Source organism: Oncorhynchus keta, chromosome 30 (genome assembly GCF_023373465.1).
Source record: "Oncorhynchus keta strain PuntledgeMale-10-30-2019 chromosome 30, Oket_V2, whole genome shotgun sequence".
In the NCBI taxonomy this organism is placed as follows: domain Eukaryota; kingdom Metazoa; phylum Chordata; class Actinopteri; order Salmoniformes; family Salmonidae; genus Oncorhynchus; species Oncorhynchus keta.
Genome location: NC_068450.1, coordinates 21,844,278 through 21,866,945, shown reverse-complemented (window position 1 = coordinate 21,866,945; position 22,668 = coordinate 21,844,278). Strand labels below are relative to the sequence as shown.

The following is a 22,668-nucleotide window of genomic DNA, read 5'->3' as shown; positions in this document are numbered from 1 at the left end:
TTTTGGGTGCTAGCTAGCTGAAGCTTATGCTTTCAGTACTAGATTCATTCTCTGATCCTTTTATTGGGTGGACAACATGTCAGTTCATGCTGCAAAAACTCTGATAGGTTGGAGGATGTACTCTGGAAGTTGTCGTAATTACTGTGTAAGTCTAGGGAAGGGGGTGAGAACCACGAGCCTCCTTGGTTTTGTATTGAAGTCAATATACCCAGAGGACGGAAACCAGCTGTCCTCTGGCTACACCTTGGTGCTACACTACAGAGTGATGTTGAGACTACTGTAGACCTTCATTGCGAAACAGTGTTTTTTAATCAATTATTTGGTGACATGTATAGTTTTATCTAAAAAGGATTACTTTTGTAATGTTTCGCTATTTGTATTTTTATCAAATTTACTGAGGAGTATGGTCCTCCCCTTTCTCTTCAGAGAAGCCTCCAACTGGTTGACATGTGTGGTGTGTTTTGTGTTGAGCTGTAGTTGACATGTGTGATGTGTGTGGCTGTAGTTGACATGTGTGATGTGTGTGGCTGAAGTTGACATGTGTGATGTGTGTGTCTGTAGTTGACATGTGTGATGTTTGTGTCTATGGTTGACATGTGAGATGTGTTTTTGTGTTGTCAGACATCAGGAGAAGACCCATTCTCTGTGGACCTACTTGTGGGAGAACAGGACTGACCACATCAACCCCCTGTACAGACCTGACCACAGCCAGACTCAGGGGGTTCTGCGCCCAGTTACCGCCCCCTACTGTTTTAAGTAGGTTGTGCATATTTAAGGACAAGTAGTATTTCCCCACTATTTTTCTCAACTGTATTGAATGTGTGTGTGTGTGTGTGTGTGTGTGTGTGTGTGTGTGTGTGTGTGTGTGTGTGTGTGTGTGTGTGTGTGTGTGTGTGTGTGTGTGTGTGTGTGTGTGTGTGTGTGTGTGTGTGTAGGTTCTGGAGGGCCTTATACAACCGTTTTGACAGAGGCATGCATCCTCGCCAGTCTGTGATAGACTACCTGATGGCCATCAGAGAGGAGACACAGCAGCTGGAGGAGCAGCTTGTCTCCCACAAGGAGGTAAGGCAGGACAGGAGGGCTGATGATATAGGCTATGTCCCAAATCACACTCTATTTCCTATTTTGTGCACTACTTTTGACCAGGACCATTTGATTGAAGTCGCTGTTCTTGTCTTAGTTTTTTTTCTAATATTATGTAGTGTTATCCACCCTAGAAAATAGCCATGTTGGAGAAGGAGCAGGGGAAGAGCATCCAGACAAAAACTAACACGTTGGATAGGAGCCACGCGGTGTGGGCCTCTCCCCCCTCAGAGAGCTGCTTGGGTTTGGCCAACACCCCAGGGGACTACAGCGGACTGGGAGACTTCCTCAGTTCATCACCCTGCCAGCAGATGGGGCCAGAGAGCAGTCTTCTGATCCTCCCCCGACCAGGGGAGCGCCGCAAACCGTCCGACCCAGACCTCTCCACCAACAGTGATGACCAGGAGTCGGGCATAGCAGATCTCAGCTCCCCGCCAAGTGAGGACAGTGCCAAGGACCCTGATGAGGCTGCCTACTCTGCTGCCTGAGCAGTAGTGACATTAATGTTGTCAGAGGGAAGAGAGGTGCACTTTAATGGGCAATTGCGCAATTGGTATTATAAACTGACTAACTGTTGGGAATGATTATTCAGTGAAATGACAATTGGATCTGATCTGTATGTGTGTTATTTGTGTAGAGTTTTTACTTTTCATGTGGTTTATGGTATTCCATACTTAAGAAGTTAGCTACAACAATGAATGGATTTCGTCAGAGCCTTTACAACTAAATAAAATATTTAATGTTATATATTTATGCAAATGTGTAATATGATAATAATATATTTTAAAATTCAATTTGGACTAAAAATCTTTCAAGTGCACTGTAAACCAAAACATGATATCAAATGCCAAATTTGTCATTATACTCATGCAGTAAACCTCTCCTAATTTAGTGTAGTTTTATAACCAAAGCCAGTCCATCTGGTTCACTGGGCTCATTGTGCATGCTGTAACTCACGAAGCTACTAAACCAACCCAGCAGGCTGTAGCATGTGGAGATATTGGCATGCTAGTACTAGGGGACGGACACACAGGGAGGAGAGTAGCTTTGTGAATCTCACCCAACAGTATGATCACAATTCTGTTCAAACAGCTTAGGTTTCACTGTCAAAGCACAGGTACTGAATGTCTTGTGGAATAATATATACTGCTATTGTAAGCATTGCATGTTGTTTTATTTGTATAAAGAATATACATAATATGTCCTATCTATATCCTATTTCAAAGGAATATTACAACATACATATTTATTTTTATTTAGTTAATTTGTAAATGAATTGATTTGATTGTGTTAAAAGTTCACTAGAAAAGACCACTAAAGCTATAAGAGGACTTGTGCATTAAATAAAGATTGAACATTCTTGGGATTAAGACTTTTGCCTTACCTTATAAACAAAAAGTATATTTATGAAAGTTGATTCAACATTCAAGTTTTTGATGGATATTTTCTGCTTGCTTATGCTACGTTCATAACTAAGTGGAAAGGTGGTATTTACCCACACGCATGGGAAAAATCCACCTGAATACCCTTCCAACTCAATTACTGAGCTCTGACTTCTCCCACATGCTGTACCAGGGTTGCCTACTCCTTGTATACATCATCCAACTAAATGCTTAGTTAGTATAATGGGGATCCTGTTTTCTGGAAACGATGCCTGCAGTACCGTGGACGGCCTTCAGCTTGAAATCGTCAATGCGAAGGTTGAGTCGTTCTCCCCTGGTAGTTATGGCCCTGCTCTGTATGGATATTTTTGCCCACCCCCACAATGTACATTTTTTCAACCTGCACACTAGGAGGCGGCCAGACAAATGTTGGGGTGTGGTCTGCCAATAAACCTAGAAGAAGACGTAGAGACGAAAAGGAACCAGGGGTGTAATTACATTAGTCCAAACAGTTGCAAACTAAAACGAGACGTTCTATTGGACAAATTCAGGTAAGTCCCGCCCATTTCGTTCCGTTTGCTTCCGTTTAACAAACGTTTCGCAACAGAATCGGCGTAATGAATACGCCCCCGTCCTTGGACTCCAAAGGCCAACGTGTGTACGTTCGTGACGTCACTGTGTGCGTGATGACGTTGTAATGGAGGTTCAGAGGTGGCAGCTGTGGGTTGATATCAATGACTGTCGGTATTTGGAATATAAAACTGTTTAAAAGTTAGTTAAAAGGCCCTGACCGTTTTTAAACAAGGTAATTGGGAGTTTTTTTAACTGTTCACTTGTAATTGTACAACCCTTATTTAGCGAACGCTAAGTCGGGAAGGTTGAAATTCAAGCCCTATTAGGAGTTGGTTAGCTAGCTAAGTTAACGTTAGCTAGATTTGCTAGCCAGCCACATATTTTAGCCAGCTGGCTAACGGTAGCAGACAGGTGCTAGGGTTGGGCATTATAAGAGGCGATGAAACACTATGATATCATTGTATCTGAAGAGAAACGCATCCTGTCCCCACTCTTAAGGTTAGCAGACTCCTAGCTAATTAGCTAGTGAACTGCTAGCTAACTAACTAGTGGGACAGGTAAGTTAGCTCAGTTCGATAACTAGATGGGTGCCTGTCATCACAGCCTGCTAAAAAAGTAGCTAGCCAGTTATTTGCCCCAATAACATCAAAGCATAGTGAAGTCCTCCTAACAGCAAGATTGTTAGCTACAGCATTAGCTATCTAGCTTAGGGAGTATGTTACACAGTATATTAGCTAGCTAACGTTAGATGTCTGTAATTCTCCTGTCAAATCTAGTTAACGTTAGCTAGATGTTTTAATGTAACCATCGAGTATGTGGCAAGAAATCTCACAGGGTTATTGTGTAACCGGACATTGTTTGTTGTTTATCTCCAGGTCAAACAAATAAAGAAGGACCACAATTCCATGGTCATTTTCTCGATTGAGAGTTTGTTTGTTTGTTTTTGATGCCTTGCTTGTAGAGCTGGCACTATGCCCGCGGCTACTGTGGATCATAGCCAAAGAATATGTGAGGTTTGGGCTGACAACCTGGATGAAGAACTCAAAAGGATCCGCCAGGTCATTAGAAAATACAACTACATTGCCATGGTAAGTTAAGAAGAGTTCTGATTAAAGGCATCTTGGTTGACACTGACAGATATTTGCTGAACATTGTGCTGCTGCTCCATTTCTGCATTCTCTATTGCTTTGTGTTCTGTTCATAGGACACAGAGTTTCCAGGTGTAGTTGCGAGACCGATTGGAGAGTTCAGAAGCAATGCTGACTACCAGTACCAGTTACTGCGATGTAATGTAGACTTGCTAAAGATTATCCAGCTGGGCCTTACCTTTATGAATGAACAGGGTGAATATCCACCGGGAACTTCAACATGGCAGTTCAATTTTAAGTTTAACCTCACGTAAGCGTTCCCCTTTCTATGATGTCTATCAATGTTCAACTCATTTTCATGTCTTGTATCAAGACTTGACTTGCCCATTTTAGAGAACTCAACTATATGACCTGCCTCTTGTACAGCACCTACAGAACTGGTGTAGTTTCATAGCAACGGCTCTTTGGAGGCACTAGGAGAAAAGGAAGAACCTTTTTGTTTCTACCATGAAAGGTTTTAAAGATGATTAATGTTTATATGTATTGTACGGTACTTTCTTGAGGAATTACATTTTTATAACTTGAGATTTCTGCATTAAAGTTAACTACAAAAAGGAAGTCCATTTGATGTAGTCTGTTATTGAGGTGATATTATTGTAGTATGGAGTTTGACTAGTTTACATGTCTGGACTGATGGGCAAAGGCACAAAAAAACCTGCTCATATGATGTATGAAACCAAGGCAAGAACAGGCCTATGTTCAGTGTTGATACTGCACACAATCAGGGTCACGCTCATGACTAGTTCTGGGCCAGGCCATTTGAAGGCTCAATGTCAGCAAGCCACATTGAACGCCCTCGACCAGAGCTAGTTCAGGACCTCCATACAGGACTGAACGTTGTCACACTGAAGCTGCACTGCCTGCACACCATTCAGGTAAAGGACAATGTGACCAAGATTGTTTAGAAACCATGTGGCCAAGACTTTCACTTGAGCCACCAAATAGGCTGCACCTGTCACATGAGCTGCTTACTTTCTCAACAAGCTAATTGACTTGCTTTTCTCCTAGTGCCTCAAGTCATTTTTCAAATGTTTATAATTGACATATTTCATAAATGCTTTCGAGCATATCGCAGGTACTGTTTTATTTTCATGTTTGTTTTAGTGAGGCACTGAAGACAGTGTTTTGAGTAGTATTTTGTTTTTTACATGTAACTTGTTTCTATTGTGGAAGTAAAACCTAAAGGCTTATCAGCAGTCTCAGACATTGAGGAAGATATATATATAAAGTTGGACTGCATCCACTTACACAGCAACAACAACTTTGTCATGCTTAGTGTACCCCTTGTTCTTATAGCCATTACATTCGTTGATATAATTCAGGGGTTCTTAAACCTTTTCGGCTCTTGACACAAAATATATAAATGTACTATCTTCCTGTGACCCATATCTTGTTCCAACTACCCAAATTAAGAAGAAATTGTGTTAATATAGATATATTCTCATGACTCGTGACCCACCTCTCACATGCCCAGGAGCCACTTTGGGTCCCGACCCACAGTTTAAGAAACCCTGTTATAAATGTGTAGCCTAGGTGTGAGTGTGACAGGTGTCTCCCTTTCCGTCGTCAGGGAGGACATGTATGCACAGGACTCCATCGAGCTCTTGACAACATCAGGCATCCAGTTCAAGAAGCACGAGGAGGAGGGGATCGAGACATTGTACTTGGCTGAACTGCTCATGACCTCAGGGGTGGTGCTCTGTGAGGGCGTCAAGTGGCTTTCTTTCCACAGGTAGGCCATTTAAAATCAAATCAAACTTTATTTTTCACATGCGCCGAATACAACAAGTGTAGACCTTAAAGTGAAATGCTTACTTACAAGCCCTTAACCAACAGTGCAGTTCAAGAATAGTAAAAACATTTGCCAAATTAACTAAAGTAAAAAATAATAAAAAGGAACATGAACATAGCAATAACGAGGCTATATTACCAGGGGTACCGGTACCGAGTCAGTGTGTGGGGGTAGATGTTAGTTGAGGTAATTTGTACATGTAGGTTGGGGTGAAGTGACTGCATAGATGATAAATAGTGATTAGCTGCAGTGCACAAAACAAATGGAGAGGGGGGATATCAATGTAAATAGTCTGGTGGCCATTTAATTAATTGTTCAGCAGTCTTATGGCTTTGGGGTAGAAGCTGTTAAGGTGCCTTTTGGTCCTAGACTTGACGCTCCGGTACCCCTTGCCATGCGGTAGCAGAGAAAAGTCTATGACTTGGGTGACTGGAGTCTCTGACAATTTTATGGGCTTTCCTCTGACACAGCTTATTATATAGGTCCTGGATGGCAGGAAGCTTGGCCCCAGTGATGTACTGGGTCGTATGCACTACCCTCTGTAATGCCTTACAGTCAGATGCCAAGCAGTTGCCATAGCCATACCAGGCGGTGATGCAACTGGTCAGGATGCTCTCGACGGTGCAGCTGGATAACTTTTTGAGGATCCGGGGACCCATGCCAAATCATTTTAGTTTCCTGAGGGGGGAAAAAAAAATGTGTGTTCTCTTCAGGACTGTCTTGGTGTGTTTGGACCATGATAGTTCGTTGGTGATGTTGACACCAAGGAACTTGAAACTCTCGACCCTCTCCACTACAGCCCCGTCGATGTTAATGGGGGCCTGTTCAGCCCGCCTTTTCCTGTAGTCCACGATTAGCTCCTTTGTCTTGCTCACATCGAGGGAGAGGTTGTTGTCCTGGCACCACAATGCCAGTTCTGACCTCCCTTTAGGGGGTGTCATTTTTGTCTGTGATCAGGCCTTCCACTGTTGTCGTCAAGAAATTTAATAATGGTGTTGGAGTCGTGTTTGGCCATGGCGGGCGTGGGTGAACAGGGAGTGCAGGAGGGGACTAAGTACACACCTCTGAGGGGCCCCAGTGTTCAGGATCAGCGTGGCAGACGTGTTGCTGCCTACCCTTTCCACCCGGGGGCGTCCCGTCAGGAAGTCCAGGATCCAGTTTCAGAGGAAAGTTTTTTGTCCCCGGGTCCTTACCTTAATGATGAGCTTGTGGGCACTATGGTGTTGAATGCTGAGCTGTAGTCAATGAACAGCATTCGCACATAGGCGTTCCTTTGTCCAGGTGGGAAAGGGCAGTGTGGATTGCGATTGTGTCATCTGTGGATCTGTTGGGGTGGAATGCGAATTGCAGTGGATCTAGGATATCCGGGAGGATGCTTGATGTGAGCCATGACCAGCCTTTCAAAGCAATTCATTGCTACCAACGTGGGTGCTATGGGGCGGTAATCCTTGGGCACGGGGACTATGGTGGTCTGCTTGAAACATGTAGGTATTACAGATTCGGTCAGGGAGAGGTTGAAAATGTCAGTGAAAGCGCTTGCCAGTTGGTCCGTGCATATTTTGAGTACACCTTCTGGTAATCCATCTGGCCCTATGGCTTTGTGAATGTTGTTTAAAGATCTTGCTCACATCGGCTACCGAGAGCGTTATCACAGTCATCCAGAACACCTGGTGTTCTTGTGCATGCTTCAGTGTTTCTTGCCTTGAAGCAAGCATAAAAGGCATTTGGCTCGTCTGCTAGGTTCGCATCACTGGGCAGCTCGCGTCTGGGTTTCCCTTTGTAGTCCGTAATAGTTTTCAAGCTCTGCCACATCCGACGAGTGTCAAAGCCGGTGTAGTGGGATTCAATCTTAGTCCTGTATTGGCGCTTTGCTTGTTTGATGGTTCGTCTGAGGGCATAGCAGGATTTCTTGTAAGCGTCCGGATTTGTGTCCAGCTCCTTGAAAGCGGCAGCTCTAGCCTTTAGCTCGATGTTGCCTGTAATCCATGATTTCTGGTTGGGATATGTGGGGATGACGTCATCGAAGCACTTATTGATGAAGCTGATGATTGAGGTGGCATACTCCTCCATGCCATTGGATGGATCCTGGAACATATTCCAGTCTGTGCTAGCAAAACAGTCCTTGCGTCATCTGACCACTTCCGTATTGAGCGAGTCACTGGTACTTCCAGCTTTTGTTTTTGCTCGTAAGCTTTAGTTTTTGCTTGTAAGCTGGAGGGCGGGGGAGGACTTTTTATGCATCTCTGTGGGTGGCGTAAAGGTGGTCTATAGTTTTTTATTTTTTATTTTTTTACCTTTGTTTGCACATGTGACATGCTGGTAAAAATGTGGTAAAACTGGTTTAAGTTTGCCTGCAAGTCCCCGGCCACTAGGAGCGCCGCTTCTGGATGAGCATTTTCCTGTTTGCTTATGGCCTTATAGAGTTGGTTGAGTGAGCTATTACTGCTGGTATCGGTTAGTGGTGGTACATAGATGGCTACAAATAATATAGATGTCTCTCTTGGTAAATAGTGTGGTCGTCAGCTTATCACAAGGTACTCTACCTGCTGTTATTTGACAAAAAGACACACACCCCCAACCCTCGTCTTACCAGACGTAGCCTCTTCTTTGTTCTGCCGGTGCATGGAATATTACGCCAGCTCTATATTATCCGTGTCTTCGTTCAGCCACAACTCTATGAAACATAAGATATTACATTTGTTTATGTCCCGTTGGTAGGATAATCGTAGGTCATCAATTTTATTTTCCAATGATTGCATGTTTGCAAATAGAACGGATGGCAGTGGGAGTTTACTCGCTCGCCTACAGATTCTCAGAAGGCAGCCCGGCCTGCGCCCTCTTTTCCTCCATCTTTTCTTCACACAAATGATAACATTTGGGCCTGTTCCCGGGAAAGCGGAATATCCTTCTTGTCGGACTCATTAAAGGAAAAAGTTTCTTCCAGTTCGTGGTGAGTAATCGCTGTTCTGATGTCCAGAAGTTATTTTCGGTCATAAGAGACGGTAGCAGCAACATTATGTACCAAATAAGTTACAAATAACGCAAAAACTAACAAAATAACACAGTTGGTTAGGAGCATGTAAAACTTCAGCCATCCTTTTCGGCACCATCTTATCAGATCCAGATTCCAACCACACATGTATGTTATTTGTCACATCTGGTGCAGTCTTGACCATTGTTCAAATCAATCATCTTAGACCTAAGAAGCATTTGGTTTATTTTTCTGTTTGCAGTGGCTATGACTTTGGCTATCTGATCAAGATTCTGTCCAACTCTAACCTGCCCGAAGAGGAAGTGGACTTCTTTGAGATCCTTCGCCTGTTCTTCCCCATCATATATGATGTCAAGTACCTCATGAAGAGCTGCAAAAACCTCAAGGTAACTTCAGCACATCATAACAGTTCAAGTATTACTCAGCTTTGTATTCAATGAGTTTTCAGAGCGCTAACTAGGCCACAAGTCTTAATCGATAGCCTTTAAATGCATTATAGACATGGCCAGATGTCTACATTAGCAGAATCTGTGAGTGACAGGGCGGAGTTTGATTGACAGGGTGGGCTACAGGAAGTGGCAGAACAGCTGGAGCTGGAGAGGATTGGCCCCCAGCACCAAGCTGGCTCAGACTCACTACTGACAGGCATGGCATTCTTCAAGATGAGAGAGGTACTCTGTCCATGTATGTGTCCCAAATGGAACCCTATTCAATATACAGTACCAGTCAAAAGTTATGACACACTACTTCTCATTCAAGGGTTTAAATGTATTTTTATTATTTTCTACTTTGTAGAATAATAGTGAAGATATCACATCTATGAAATAACACATATGGAATCATGTAGTAACCAAAAAAGAAAGTATTAAACAAATCTAAATATATTTTAGATTATTCAAAGTAGCCACCATTTGCCTTGACAGCTTTGCACAAACTTGTCATTCTCTCAACCAGCTTCTTGAGGAATGCTTTTCCAACAGTCTTGAAGGAGTTCCCACATATGCTGAGCACTTGTTGGATGCTTTTCCTTCACTCTGCGGTCCAACTCATCACAAACCATCTCAATTGGGTCGAGGTCGGGTGATTGTGGAGGCCAGGTCGTCTGATGCAGCAATCCATCACTCTCCTCCTTGGTTTAATAGCTCTTACACAGCCTGGAGGTGTGTTGGGTCATTGTCCTGTTGAAAAACAAATGATAGTCCCACTAAGCTCAAACTAGATGGGATGGTGTATCGCTGCATAATGCTGTGGTAGCCATGCTGGTTAAGTGTGCCTTGAATTATACATAATTCATTGACAGTGTCATCAGCAAAGCACCATCACACCTCCATGCTCCACAGTGGGAACCACACATGCGGAGTACATCCGTTCACCTACTCTGTGTCTCACAAAGACACGGCGGTTGGAACCAAAAATCTCCCATTTGGACTCATCAGACCAAAGGACAGATTTCCACCGGCCTAATGTCCATTGCTCGTGTTTCTTGGCCCAAGCATGGCTCTTCTTCTTATTGATATTCTTAAGTACAATGGCTTGTGAATGTATTCACTTCCCCTAGGCATTTTTACTATTTTGTTGCCTAAGAACCTGGAATTAAAATAGATTTTTGGGGGGTTTGTATCATTTTATTTACATAACATGCTTAACAATTTCAAGATCCAAAATATTTTTTTTTGTGAAACAAGCAAGCAGTAAGACAAAAACAGAGTACCTGATCGTGCGTAACTATTCATGCCCCCAATGTCAATACTTTGTTGAGCCACCTTTTGCAGAAATTACAGCTGCAAGTCTCTTGGGGTATGTCTCTATAAGCTTGGCACATCCAACCACTGGGATTTTTGCCCATTCTTCAAGGCAAAACTGCTCCAACTCCTTCAAGTTGGATGGGTTCCGCTGGTGTACAGCAATCTTTACGTCATACCACAGATTCTTGGATTGAGGTCTGGGCTTTGACTAGGCCATTCCAAGACATTTAAATGTTTCCCCTTAAACCTCTCGAGTATTGCTTTAGCAGTATGCTTAGGGTCATTGTCCTGCTGGAAGGTGAACCTCCGTCCAAATCTCTGGAAGACTGAAACAGGTTTCCCCTCAAGAATTTCCCTGTATTTAGCGCCATCCATCATTACTTTAATACTGACCAATTTCCCAATCCCTGCCGATGGAAAAACATCCCCACAGCATAATGCTGCCACCACCATGCTTCATTGTGGGGATGGTGTTCTCGGGTGATGAGGAGTGTTGGGTTTGCGCCAGACATACCATTTTCCTTGATGGCCAAAATGCTACATTTTAGTCTCATCTGACCAGAGTACCTTCTTCCGTATGTTTGGGGAGTCTCCCACATGCCTTTTGGCGAACACCAAACGTGTTTGCTTATTTGTTTTCTTTAAGCAATGTCTTTTTTTCTGGCCACTCTTCCGTAAAGCCCAGCTCTGTGGAGTGTACGGCTTAAAGTGGTCCTATGGTCTGATTCTCCAATCTCCACTGTGGAGCTTTGCAGCTCCTTCAGGGTTATCTTCGGTCTCTTTGTGTCCTCTGATTAATTGCCCTCCTTGCCTGGTCTGTGAGGTTTGTTGTGGTGCCATATTATTTCAATGTTTTAATAATGGATTTAATGGTGCTCCGTGGGATGTTTGAAGTTTGATGTTTTTTTCTAACCCAACCCTGATCTGTACTTCTCCACAACTTTGTCCCTGACCTGTTTGGAGAGCTCCTTGGTCTTCATGGTGCCGCTTGCTTAGTGGTATTTCAGACTCTGGGGCCTTTCAGAACAGGTGTATATATACTGAGATCATGTGCCAGATCATGTGACACTTAGATTGCACACAGGTGGACTTTATTTAACTAATTATGTGACATCTGAAGGTATTTGGTTGCATCAGATATTTAGGGGCTTCATAGCGAAGGGTTGAATACATATGCACGCACCACTTTTACTTTTTTGAATGTTTTATTTTACATTTTTTTCACTTCACCAATTTGGACTATTTTGTGTATGTCCATTACATTAAATCCAAATAAAAATCTATTTAAATTACAGGTTCTAATTCAAAAAATAGTAAAAACGCCAAGGGGGATGAATACTTTTGCAAGGCACTGTAGTGGTTTCTTTGCAGCAATTTCACCATGAATGCCTGATTCATGCAGTCTCCTCTGAACAGTTGATGTTCAGATGTCTGATAACTTGAATTTTGTGAAGCATTTATTTGGGCTGCAATTTCTGAGGCTGGTAACTCAAATGAACTTATCCTCTGCAGCAGAGGTAACTCTGGATCTTCCTTTCCTGTGGCCGTCCTCATGAGAGCAGGTTTCATCATAGCGCTTGATGGTTTTTGTGACTGCACTTAAAGTAATGATAGACTGTCATTTATCTTTGCTTATTTGAGCTGTTCTTGCCATAATATGGACTTGGTCTTTTACCAAGTCCTACCTTGTCACAAAACAATTATACACCACCCCTACCTTGTCACAAAACAACTGATTGGCTCAAACCCATTAAAAAGGAAAGAAATTAACTTTTTAACAAGGCACACCTGTTAATTGAATTGCATTCCAGGTGACTACCTCATGAAGCTGGTTGAAAGAATGTCAATTTGGCAAAGCTGTCATTTTATTTTATTTAACCTTTATTTAACTAGGCAAGTCAGTTAAGGACAAATTCTTATTTACAATTTACCAAACGGTGTCCTGCTGGGATTAAAATAATTATAAATTAAATAAAAATACAGGACAAAACACACATCACAAAAAGAGACAACACATACATAGAGACCTAAGAAAATAACAACCAACAACATGGTACAAACATTACTAGGCAAGAAGGGAGGGACCACTTTGTAGAATATAAAATATATTTTGATTTGTTTAACACTTTTTTTTTACTAAATGAAACATGTTATTTCATAGTTTTGATGTCTTCACTACTAGTCTTGGGAAAGGGGGACCTAGTCAGTTGTACAACTGAAATGATTGGGAAAGGGGGATACCTTTCGTATTTAACCCAACCCCTTTGAATCAGAGAGGTGCCGTAATTGAGATCGGCGCTCGAGGAAAAGTGGGTTAACTGAGGGGCAGAACAACAGATTTTTACCTTGTCAGCTCGGGGATTCAATCCAGCAACCTTTTGGTTACTGGCCCAACGCTCTAACCACTAGGCTACCTGCCGCCCCATTTTTACAATGTAGAAAATAGTAACAATAAAGGAAAACACTTGAATGAGTTTGTGTGTCCAAACTTTTGTATAGTACTGTATTGTTCACTACTTCTGACCAGAGCCTTGTGGGCCCAGATCAAAGTAGTGCCCTATAAAGGGAATAGGGTTGGTACTTAGATGTTTGTGTGAATGGATCATAGTACAGGGAGATGACTCACAGCTTGCATTTCTTCAAAGAGCCACCAGATGGTATTAAAGAGATAAACATATACTACTTTCACTAACCACATTTCCATCCACAGTAAAGTCATACCGTATTTTAAAAAAAATCCTGACAGCTGTGATGGAAACAGGAAGTTTCAGTACAATTTTATAAATTCTGACAGATAATTTGTTCGTTTGCCATGGTAAGATCTTTTTGTGTCAGTAAAATTAATTAATATATGCCATTTAGCAGACGCTTTTATCCAAAGCGACTTACAGTCATGTGTGCATACATTCTACGTATGGGTGGTCCCGGGGATCGAACCCACTACCCTGGCGTTACAAGCGCCATGCTCTACCAACTGAGCTACAGAAGGACCAATTATGAGAGAAGTGGTGGAGGAAACGCCTTTATGGACAAATATTAATATATTAACCATCATATCAATCTAAACTTGGAGTCACGCGATGTGTGTGGTCCTCCCACTACAACTTGGGAAAGCATGCAGTTCATTAGGCTATAGATGAAATAACACAGGGTGGTGAAAATGCACGGTGATCTTGATGCTCTTTCCAATAAATATCTAGGGTCTAGTTGTGACAACTATTGGTAGAGTTGAAAATCGATGGACACACATTCAACTTTTTATTTTTATTCGGTACATGGAAACTCAAGCGAAAAAGTGCATTTTATGTGCACAATGTTTTTGTTTTTTTGCAACAAGTCTGTTTGGTGAAACACCACTGATGGTAAAATGCACATATTGTCTTTGAATATTCAAAAATCTGCAATCTGTTGCCAATTGGGTGGAAACCTAGCTACAAACTAGTATACTTTTTATTGTATCTGATGACATCACATATATTTTTTTAGATGTTCTTTGAGGATCATATCGATGATGCGAAGTACTGTGGTCACTTGTACGGGCTGGGTTCAGGCTCTGCATACGTCCAGAACGGCACAGGGAACGCCTACGAGGAGGAAGCTAATAAACAGCTGTCATGACATCATCACTGGGATCTTTCTGGATGGTCTGCTCTAGTCAATTACTACGACGACTGGAATAATGGAAGAACAAAAGCATTATTTATATATATATATATACCATTTTGGAAGCTCTTTTTCATAAGCGCTTCTTACTTTAGGTGGTTGGTGAGGTTTGGTGGTTCAATAGTTCCTATCTCCAGATGTACCCAAGGTGTGTGTTTGCTTAAAATCGTGTTTTTTCTATGAAAGCAGTTTAGAGGGGCTGGTTGGTTCATTTAGATTTCACATGAAGCGCTTGAAGAGAAACAAGGGATTTTAGTTTATCAAACTTTTTCTGTAGAAATTTTGCACTTTAAAGCTCCTAACCAGATCCTTGATTTTATATGACAAGCTACGTTTTTCTGGTATGCTCCTCTTTGTTGCCTTCTCTAAGTTCAATTTTTTTCACTTAACATCTGTCTTTATTATGAAAATAAGTTGTTTTTTTTCACCAAACTTAGCCTTAATAGTAGCTACATTTTTTTTAATGTTATTTTAATATTTAATTTATTGTACTGGTTGGTTCTTTTCATGTGACGAGACCCCCCCTCCCCTCCATATGTAAAGAAAAAAATGCAATATACGAGAGATTGTTTTTAAAGCTTTTGTAAATAAAGGCTTCAAACTTTTCTAACATATAAGAACTTGATTTGAGTGAGTTTGAAATCTGTTTAAGAGGCATATTTTAAATTATATACCTTATAGGCTATTGAGACCGATATGGGAGAAAGGTACAAGAACAGTCAATAGCAATATAAACAGGCTGAAGATGGCATCATTGTATTTATCTGATAAGGCATCACAGTACAGTACATAGCCTCACATGTTCATAAAGGTATTTTTTCCCATTCATGCACAGAGTATTAAAAAAATATAGATTGACAAGGTTTTGCATACATTTGAGCCATTTACCAAAATGAAAACTGATGCAAACTGATGCTGATGACTCATTTCCAAACAGAAAATGTCCTTTAAAAGGACCAAAGGAGTACAATCAGAACGGAACCCTCACAAGGAATGAAACAGCTGGAGCAATCACTGTATTGTTTCTGCAGCACTTCCATATTTGAATGGAGTTGAATTGCGAATGCAGCAAACATTCTGAAACCGAGGCTTGGATTTGAAGATCATAGGCCAGTGTGTCAGGCCTCTGGAGAAAAACAGGATATTTGGCTGGCAGTTTGACAAATAGCACTACAGGAAGACTTGACATGGCAAGCACACTGACATAAAAAAATAAGACTGATTGGTGATGTCTAAGAGCCAATGGTATCCTCACCAATGCCAGAGGAACACAGGAATCCTTTCAAATCAAAGAATATCAATATAGCCCTTATTCAAATGATTATTATGCAACAGTGCTTTTACTGCGTTTCCAAGAGAGAGAAACTGGTATAATACATGAAACTATTTACTTTCTTATGTTTAGTTAGCATCCTGAGTATGAAGCATGCATCAGTTAATTGAAGGATAAAAAATAAAAAATCACAACAGGTTGCTAATCTCTTCAATACTTCTTTCATGTTCGGTGCCATAAAAAGTCTAACACTGCATATCTCATCCAATAATCACACACACAAAGCATCTTTTACTCTTAATATGTCTATACAATCAGAATCAACATTCACTATCATACATCTTTGCGTGTTGGTTTAGGATTAAGTATTGGCAAATTCTAAAATTACATTAAAATGGAATATTTATACTGTTTCTGTCAATAATCACAAATACAAGTTAGTCATTCTAGTTTAGACATTACACAAGTAAAAATAGACTAATTTGAAGACGAAGTCCAAGATAATCAAATCATACAACAATACTTCAAGGGTCCTTTACTAAAATAATATAAATGTACTGAACACATACACATGTAGCTTCTTAGACCAACCACCTGTTATACAAAGTCAAAATAAAACACTTCTCATTCTATTCTTATGCTTTTCAGATCCAAACTTGAAAAAACACGGCAAGTAATTGGAATGCAACTTCAATCTTCCGAGGCCACAACTTGATCTCATACTCAATATTCAGCCTTCAGGAAACCAGTTTCCACCATGTTAAATGATTTCTTTAGAAACAACAATAACAATGCTTTGTTGGATTCAAATGTTACATCGTCTGTTTCCAATGATACTGGTGAGAGCAAAAACAACAGTAAACTAAGCCCTTCTAAGCAGCAATTAACTACAGCAGTGTGTTATGGTAAGAAAGATGACTGGTTATGGTGATATCACAACTGCACATTCTCATAGGCACGCTGAACACTGGGATCACCATAGACCTGTTGAAGGAAATAAGCATTATGTGATACATTATAAATAAACCATATCGTTTTTACCTCAAGCTTTGTGGATAATATTTTTAAAATATTGAGATCAATTTTAAACTCATCTATGATTCCACTTACAAGTCTTCATTCCTCACCGTGGTTATGTTTCATTCTCTATGGCCATTGCTGGGTTACTTGTGCCTGAAAAACACAGCATGCCTACAGTTAATTAAGTTATTGGAGAATGGTCCTAGAATAATGATTTGTAGACAACATTTAAAAGTAAAAAAAACAGTGGACATAAGTCTGGGGTTAGAGTCATGGCAAGGGTTACAGTTGAAACGGGATGTGGACATGAAGCTAAAGTTAGGGTTGAACCGGGATCTGGACATGAAGCGAGAGCTAGGGTTGAACCGGGACCTGGACATGAAGCTAGCGTTAGGGTTGAACTGGGATCTGGACATGAAGCTAGCGTTAGGGTTGAACCGGGATCTGGACATGAAGCTAGCGTTAGGGTTGAACCGGGATCTGGACATGAAGCTAGAGTTAGGGTTGAACCAGGATGTGGACATGAAGCTAGACTTAGGGTTGAACCGGGATCTGGACATGAAGATAAGTTTAGGGTTTGCCCGGCTCCCATCAGATATTTGAGCCCTCACCCCGTCTCTCTTTGTCCTCTGCTCCCCCGTTCTCTGTCCAGGAGGGGGCGCTGTTCAGCAGTCGACTTTGGGACTCCCTCAGTGGTTTGGCTGGGAACTGGTGGCTCTCTCCAACAACACTGCACAACACAGGACAAACCATTAGGCAGGATCAGTACATGAATGGATTTCAATGGACTATTAGCAAAATAACTGTTAGAAAAGTACTCTCTCACATCTGTATCCAAAAAACATCTTTATGGAAAAGGACCAAATGTATGAAGAGTGTAGGCAGGACAGGGATTTCCTGTAAGGGATGAATACTTACGTCTTGTTGGGAGGGGGGTTGTGTCCATGAGATTAATACTTATGTATTGTGGGGTGGGGGGGGTCCAGGAGATTAAAACACGTCTGGTTGGGTGGGGGGTTGTGTCCAGGAGATGAATACTTATGCCTTGTTGGGAGGGGGGTTGTGTCCAGGAGATGAATACTTACGTTTTGTTGGGAGGGGGGTTGTGTCCAGGAGATGAATACTTACGTTTTGTTGGGAGGGGGGTTGTGTCCAGGAGATTAATACTTACGTTTTGTTGGGAGGGGGGTTGTGTCCAGGAGATGAATAATTACATCTTGTTGGGAGGGGGGTTGTGTCCAGGAGATGAATACTTACATCTTGTTGGGAGGGGGGTTGTGTCCAGGAGATTAATACTTACGTCTTGTTGGGAGGGGTTGTGTCCAGGAGATGAATACTTACGTCTTGTTGGGAGGGGGGTTGTGTCCAGGAGAGGTGGGCTGCTCAGGATCCTGGTTCACCAGACAGGTTGGGAAGGAGCACCCATCACCCAGACTAAGCACAAAACACAATCCTGTGTTTAAAAGTCTTCCTCTTCATCCTCCTAATAACTAACAACTAACTAACCTCCTCTCACGCTTAGAAACATTGTCCCCTCATTGCCCCCATAGTTCACCGTTGAGTTCAAGTTCTTCCTTCTCCCCTCCTCTCTGTCACTGTCAGCCCCAAAGTATGGTCCAGAGCCTTGCCAGACCTTTCTGTTTAGCTGAGAATGTCAGTGTTTTCACGGTGGGTTCAGTCAGAGTCGATAGCATGATATTTTATTTGCGAGCAGCATACCACCCTGCATCCCACTCCTGGCTTGCCTCTGAAGCTAAACATGGTTGGTCCTGGATGGGAGACCAGATGCTGCTGGAAGTGGTGTAGAGGGCCAGTAGGGGGTACTCTTTCCCTCTGGTCTAAGGAGATCCCAATGCCCCAGGGCAGTGATTCTGGACATTTCCCTGCATAGGGTGCCATTTTTCTGATGGGATTTTAAAATGAGTGTCCTGACTCTGATCACTAAAGATCACATGGCACTTATCGTAAAAGTAGACATGTTAACCCCGGTGTCCTGGCTAAATTCCCAATCTGGCCCTAATACCCTCATGGCCACCTAATCATCCACAGCTTCCAATTGGCTCATTCTTACCCAGGTCGATGCTGTAATAGATCATATGTTCTCAGTTAAATTATCTGGTAAAATAAGGGAATAAGTATATACCTGGAGTACACAGGAAATGGCCAGTATCTCGTTTCATCACCGAAGACCTGGCGGAAGTTCTTACTGAGGCCCAGACTGAAGCCATTCTTATCTGCCCCATGACGGAAAGCTGGCGCGCGGACAGCCTCTGAACAACAGAGTAGAATATGATCAGTGTTGAACCAAAACTGAGGAGAGATTTAGTTTTGCATCGTTTATAGAGAACATATGCAATCTAGATGTTTCATAGTTCAAAGGAAACAGAGAGGAACGTCATTGTTTTGTGGGCACTTACGCAACTCCTGAACCAATAGCAACACCTTCATGGATAAAATACATTTTGAGACATCAGTTGTCAAATATCTTAATGGGGAAGAGATTGCTGAAAGAGTTTGATATTCTCAAAGGGTGGGGAGATTTGCTGTTTAACAGCCTGCCACAACTGCAGACTAACACCCGTGACTCCATCTCACTGAACTTCCCTTGGTACAGCAAAAATGAAGATCAACCATTTGTAATTTACTTTATGTAATGACAATGAGCCAAAGAGCCTGAGAACCCTGTGCTCTCTGAGTACAGATCTATGCCTTCAGGTCTGCTGGCTGTGCTGTGTTACTAGGTGTGACTGACCGTGTCCTCCAAAGGCCTGTCCAGCAGGGCTACCTTTCCAGCAGGGCTACCTGTCCAGTGTCTATTACTAAGCCTCTTACTGTGAGCCTGTTGTTCACTCCATGAATAATCCACTCAGATCGTAGAGACAAAAAAGTGCACCACTGTGCACACAGAGCTGGGCCATATGGACAAAAATCCAAATCACGATAAATTGACAAAATGATCAAGATTGATTGATACATTGAACATTGCGTTTATAAAATGAGTGTGCACCACTTTTATATTACCCTTAAAACTCCTACTACTGCTACTACTACTGGTACAAATGCTACTACTACTCCTACTACTCCTACTGCAACTGGTACTACTACTACTGCTCCTACTATTACTGCTCCTACTAATACTGTTCCTACTACTGCTACTACTACTGCTACTACTACTGCTACTACTACTGGTACAAATGCTACTACTACTCCTACTACTCCTACTACTGCTGCAACTGGTACTACTGCTACTGCTCCTACTACTACTGCTACTACTAATACTGCTCCTACTACTACTGGTACTACTGCTACTACTACCGGTACTACTGCTACTGGTACAACTACTACTACTACTACAGCTCCTACCACTACTGCTCCTACTACTACTGCTACTACTGGTACTACTACTACTGCTCCTACTACTACTGCTCCTACTAATAATGTTCCTACTACTACTGGTACTACTGCTACTACTACTGCTACTACTACTCCTCCTACTAATACTGTTCCTACTACTACTGGTACTACTGCTACTACTACTGGTACAAATGCTACTACTACTCCTACTACTCTTACTACTACTGCAACTGGTACTACTGCTACTGCTCCTACTACTACTGCTCCTACTAATACTGCTCCTAATACTACTGCTACTACTACCGGTACTACTGCTACTGGTACAACTACTACTACTACTACTACAGCTCCTACCACTACTGCTCCTACTACTACTGCTACTACTGGTATTACTGCTACTGGTACTACTACTACTACTACTGGTACTACTAATACTACTACTGCTACTACTACTGGTACTACTGCTACTAGTACTACTGCTACTACTGCTACTGCACTAAGACTGCTACTGCTACTACTACTACTACTACTACTACTACTTCTTATACTGCTTCTATTATCGCTACTACTACTACTAGTACTACTACTTATACTGCTTATATTATCACTACTACTGCTACCACTACTGCTGCTACTGCTACTTCTACTGCTACTTTTACTACTACTGCTACTACTACTTGGAATGTTGTAGTTATCAATTGTCCCATTAGAAATAGCCCATAGTCGCAGACTAATTTCATGTCAAACTTCACATTCCTCAAGTAAAAGCTTATTGTTATTCTTATTATTTAATATCAGTAATATGTCCTTGATAAATTATTGGTTCGGTCAGTATCGAAAATTTCCGGTTTATCGTCCCAGCTCTAGCACACATAATAAGAGACTGCTCTCTCTGTCTGTCTGTCTGATAATGGCCATAACAAAGAGCCTTATCAAATCATACCACAGATGAGTGACTCAATCTGTGTTTTTATTTGATGTGGAGAAGAATAGAATTAGGAAACTCCGTCAGAGCACCCATGTTAGGTCTGTTTCTATTCTGTTTAGTGAGACACCAGGGAAATACTCACAACAACATACAGATACACCATGCCAGCTCTTACCCAGAGTGGATCTGTTCTTGCAGACCAGCCAGCAGTGGTAGATGAACAGTGAGGTCAGACTGACAGAGAACATGGAAGCAGCGAAGAACAGGAACATGATGTGGAACTTAGCCTGGGTGTCAGGCAGACCATTCTGAGTGAGTGGTTCCAAACAAACACAATGTATTAGTCTTACAGTTGTCATGACGTTGGCCTGGGGGTAGGTTTATGACAGTCATAAATACCTCGTTCCCCCTTTTTCCTCTCTCTACCCTACTGATGTTACATTTGCAAACCCTTGGTTAACATAGAGATTCTGGGAACATCAGAAGGAGGGGGGAAATGAACAATATTCTGGTAATCTGACCAATTGAACATATGCGGTGGTACTTAATGAATATGTTGTCAGTTCGGTTGTCATCTGAGACATTCTCATCAATGATAAGATTACATAAACTCTACCATGGAAAGTCTACACATCAGAGTTATCGGATTCACATGGAATTGTTGTTCAATTTAAATGCTTGAATATGAAATTATTTGTGATGGGATGAAATGTGATTTTAGCTTCGAAAATGTGAGGTTTGGGTTTTCATAAGATAGGGCTCTGCTCAATCAGTGGCCCGTCCCTGTGAAGGGACATGGGCTATAAAACTTTTCAAACACGCCCTCCTCTCCCTTCCTATATAACCCCTTGATGACAATATAACCTCCTGTTCCGAGGACGTGAGGACAACGGTCCTATGTCAGAATGGTTCAGATAATAACTACAGAACGAAGCCAACATCAGCGTGAGCTTTGGTTGCGAATGGTATGAACTTTGAACTCTTATTCACTACAGAAGTGATACCTCCTAGCCGTTGAGTTAGGAACAGCAAACGAGGGTTAGGAAGGAACAGACAGAGTATCCCGTCTACCACACAACGACGTTACGACAACGTATCCCATTGACCACCAGAGACATTCTTCAAAGGACTCGGTTGGGCAACACAGCCTTCCATCTACCACCAACCTACCGAAGCACAGCTCAGAGTAAATATTTATTGCATTTTCCTTTTCCAAATGGGCGTTAATTTAGAATGCATCAGATACTGTATTTACAATAGCACAGCTTCTTCCCTTTGTTCCTCAGTCTTCCCGCTCTTTCACTCAAACCCAGCCCATTTTCTTTTGTGAAACAAGCTGTCATATCTGTTCCGCCTGCAAGGGACATTTTCCTCTATGATGTCATTTGTAATCAAGTTATGATTTAATTGTGTGTATATGTAATTCTGTGTGATTAGTTAGGTATTTAGTAAATAAATAATTAAACCCAATTTTGTAATGCTGATTCAACTTGTGAGCCAGGGTTTGTGCAGATAACCAAGAATTTACAACTTTCAGATGAGACTGAATTAAGATGACGATTAATATTGACTGCTATTGATGTAAAATATTACTAGGTCTTTAAGAGTTTATTCAGAAGATAACAGCTCTATAAGTAATATTTTGTGGTGCCTGACTCTAGTTAATTACATTTACATGATTAGCTCAATCAGGTAATATTAATTACGGATAAATT

The 22,668-nt window shown here is 41.7% G+C and overlaps 3 protein-coding genes across 11 annotated transcripts in view; 2 read left to right on the top strand and 1 right to left on the bottom strand.

Moving 5' to 3' along the window:
• mtmr7a (myotubularin related protein 7a) overlaps positions 1-2,449 on the top strand; it is a 30,053-nt gene extending 27,604 nt beyond the window's left edge. For both annotated transcript variants that reach the window (XM_052488026.1, XM_052488027.1), the window contains 3 exons: positions 622-756; positions 936-1,062; positions 1,218-2,449. In XM_052488026.1, the coding sequence (XP_052343986.1) occupies positions 622-756; positions 936-1,062; positions 1,218-1,571 (616 nt within the window). In that variant the 3' untranslated portion in view covers positions 1,572-2,449. The remainder of the gene's footprint in view (positions 1-621; positions 757-935; positions 1,063-1,217) is intronic.
• A 652-nt stretch (positions 2,450-3,101) lies between these two features.
• On the top strand, positions 3,102-16,692 carry cnot7 (CCR4-NOT transcription complex, subunit 7). 6 transcript variants are annotated; one of them, XM_035758089.2, is made up of 7 exons: positions 3,102-3,270; positions 3,914-4,126; positions 4,243-4,436; positions 5,757-5,918; positions 9,212-9,356; positions 9,531-9,641; positions 16,300-16,692. In XM_035758089.2, exons 2-7 carry the CDS (start codon positions 4,010-4,012, stop codon positions 16,309-16,311), a joined length of 741 nt encoding a protein of 246 aa, XP_035613982.1. In that variant the 5' UTR covers positions 3,102-3,270; positions 3,914-4,009; the 3' UTR covers positions 16,312-16,692. The 6 variants fall into 6 exon arrangements, with proteins under 6 accessions (XP_035613982.1, XP_035613979.1, XP_052343984.1 ...); XM_035758086.2 differs by lacking the exon at positions 16,300-16,692 and adding an exon at positions 14,202-15,003; XM_052488024.1 differs by lacking the exon at positions 16,300-16,692 and adding an exon at positions 14,202-14,345 and having other exon boundaries at positions 9,531-9,654.
• The window catches only part of zdhhc2 (zinc finger DHHC-type palmitoyltransferase 2), a 32,970-nt gene continuing 25,420 nt past the window's right edge, over positions 15,119-22,668 (bottom strand). For 2 of the 3 annotated variants that reach the window (XM_035758083.2, XM_035758085.2), the window contains 6 exons: positions 21,129-21,261; positions 18,815-18,941; positions 18,013-18,105; positions 17,283-17,401; positions 16,762-16,824; positions 15,119-16,635 (listed from right to left, as the gene is read on the bottom strand). In XM_035758083.2, the coding sequence (XP_035613976.1) occupies positions 16,784-16,824; positions 17,283-17,401; positions 18,013-18,105; positions 18,815-18,941; positions 21,129-21,261 (513 nt within the window). In that variant the 3' untranslated portion in view covers positions 15,119-16,635; positions 16,762-16,783. The remainder of the gene's footprint in view (positions 16,636-16,761; positions 16,825-17,282; positions 17,402-18,012; positions 18,106-18,814; positions 18,942-21,128; positions 21,262-22,668) is intronic. The other variant, XM_035758084.2, reaches the window with a different exon arrangement.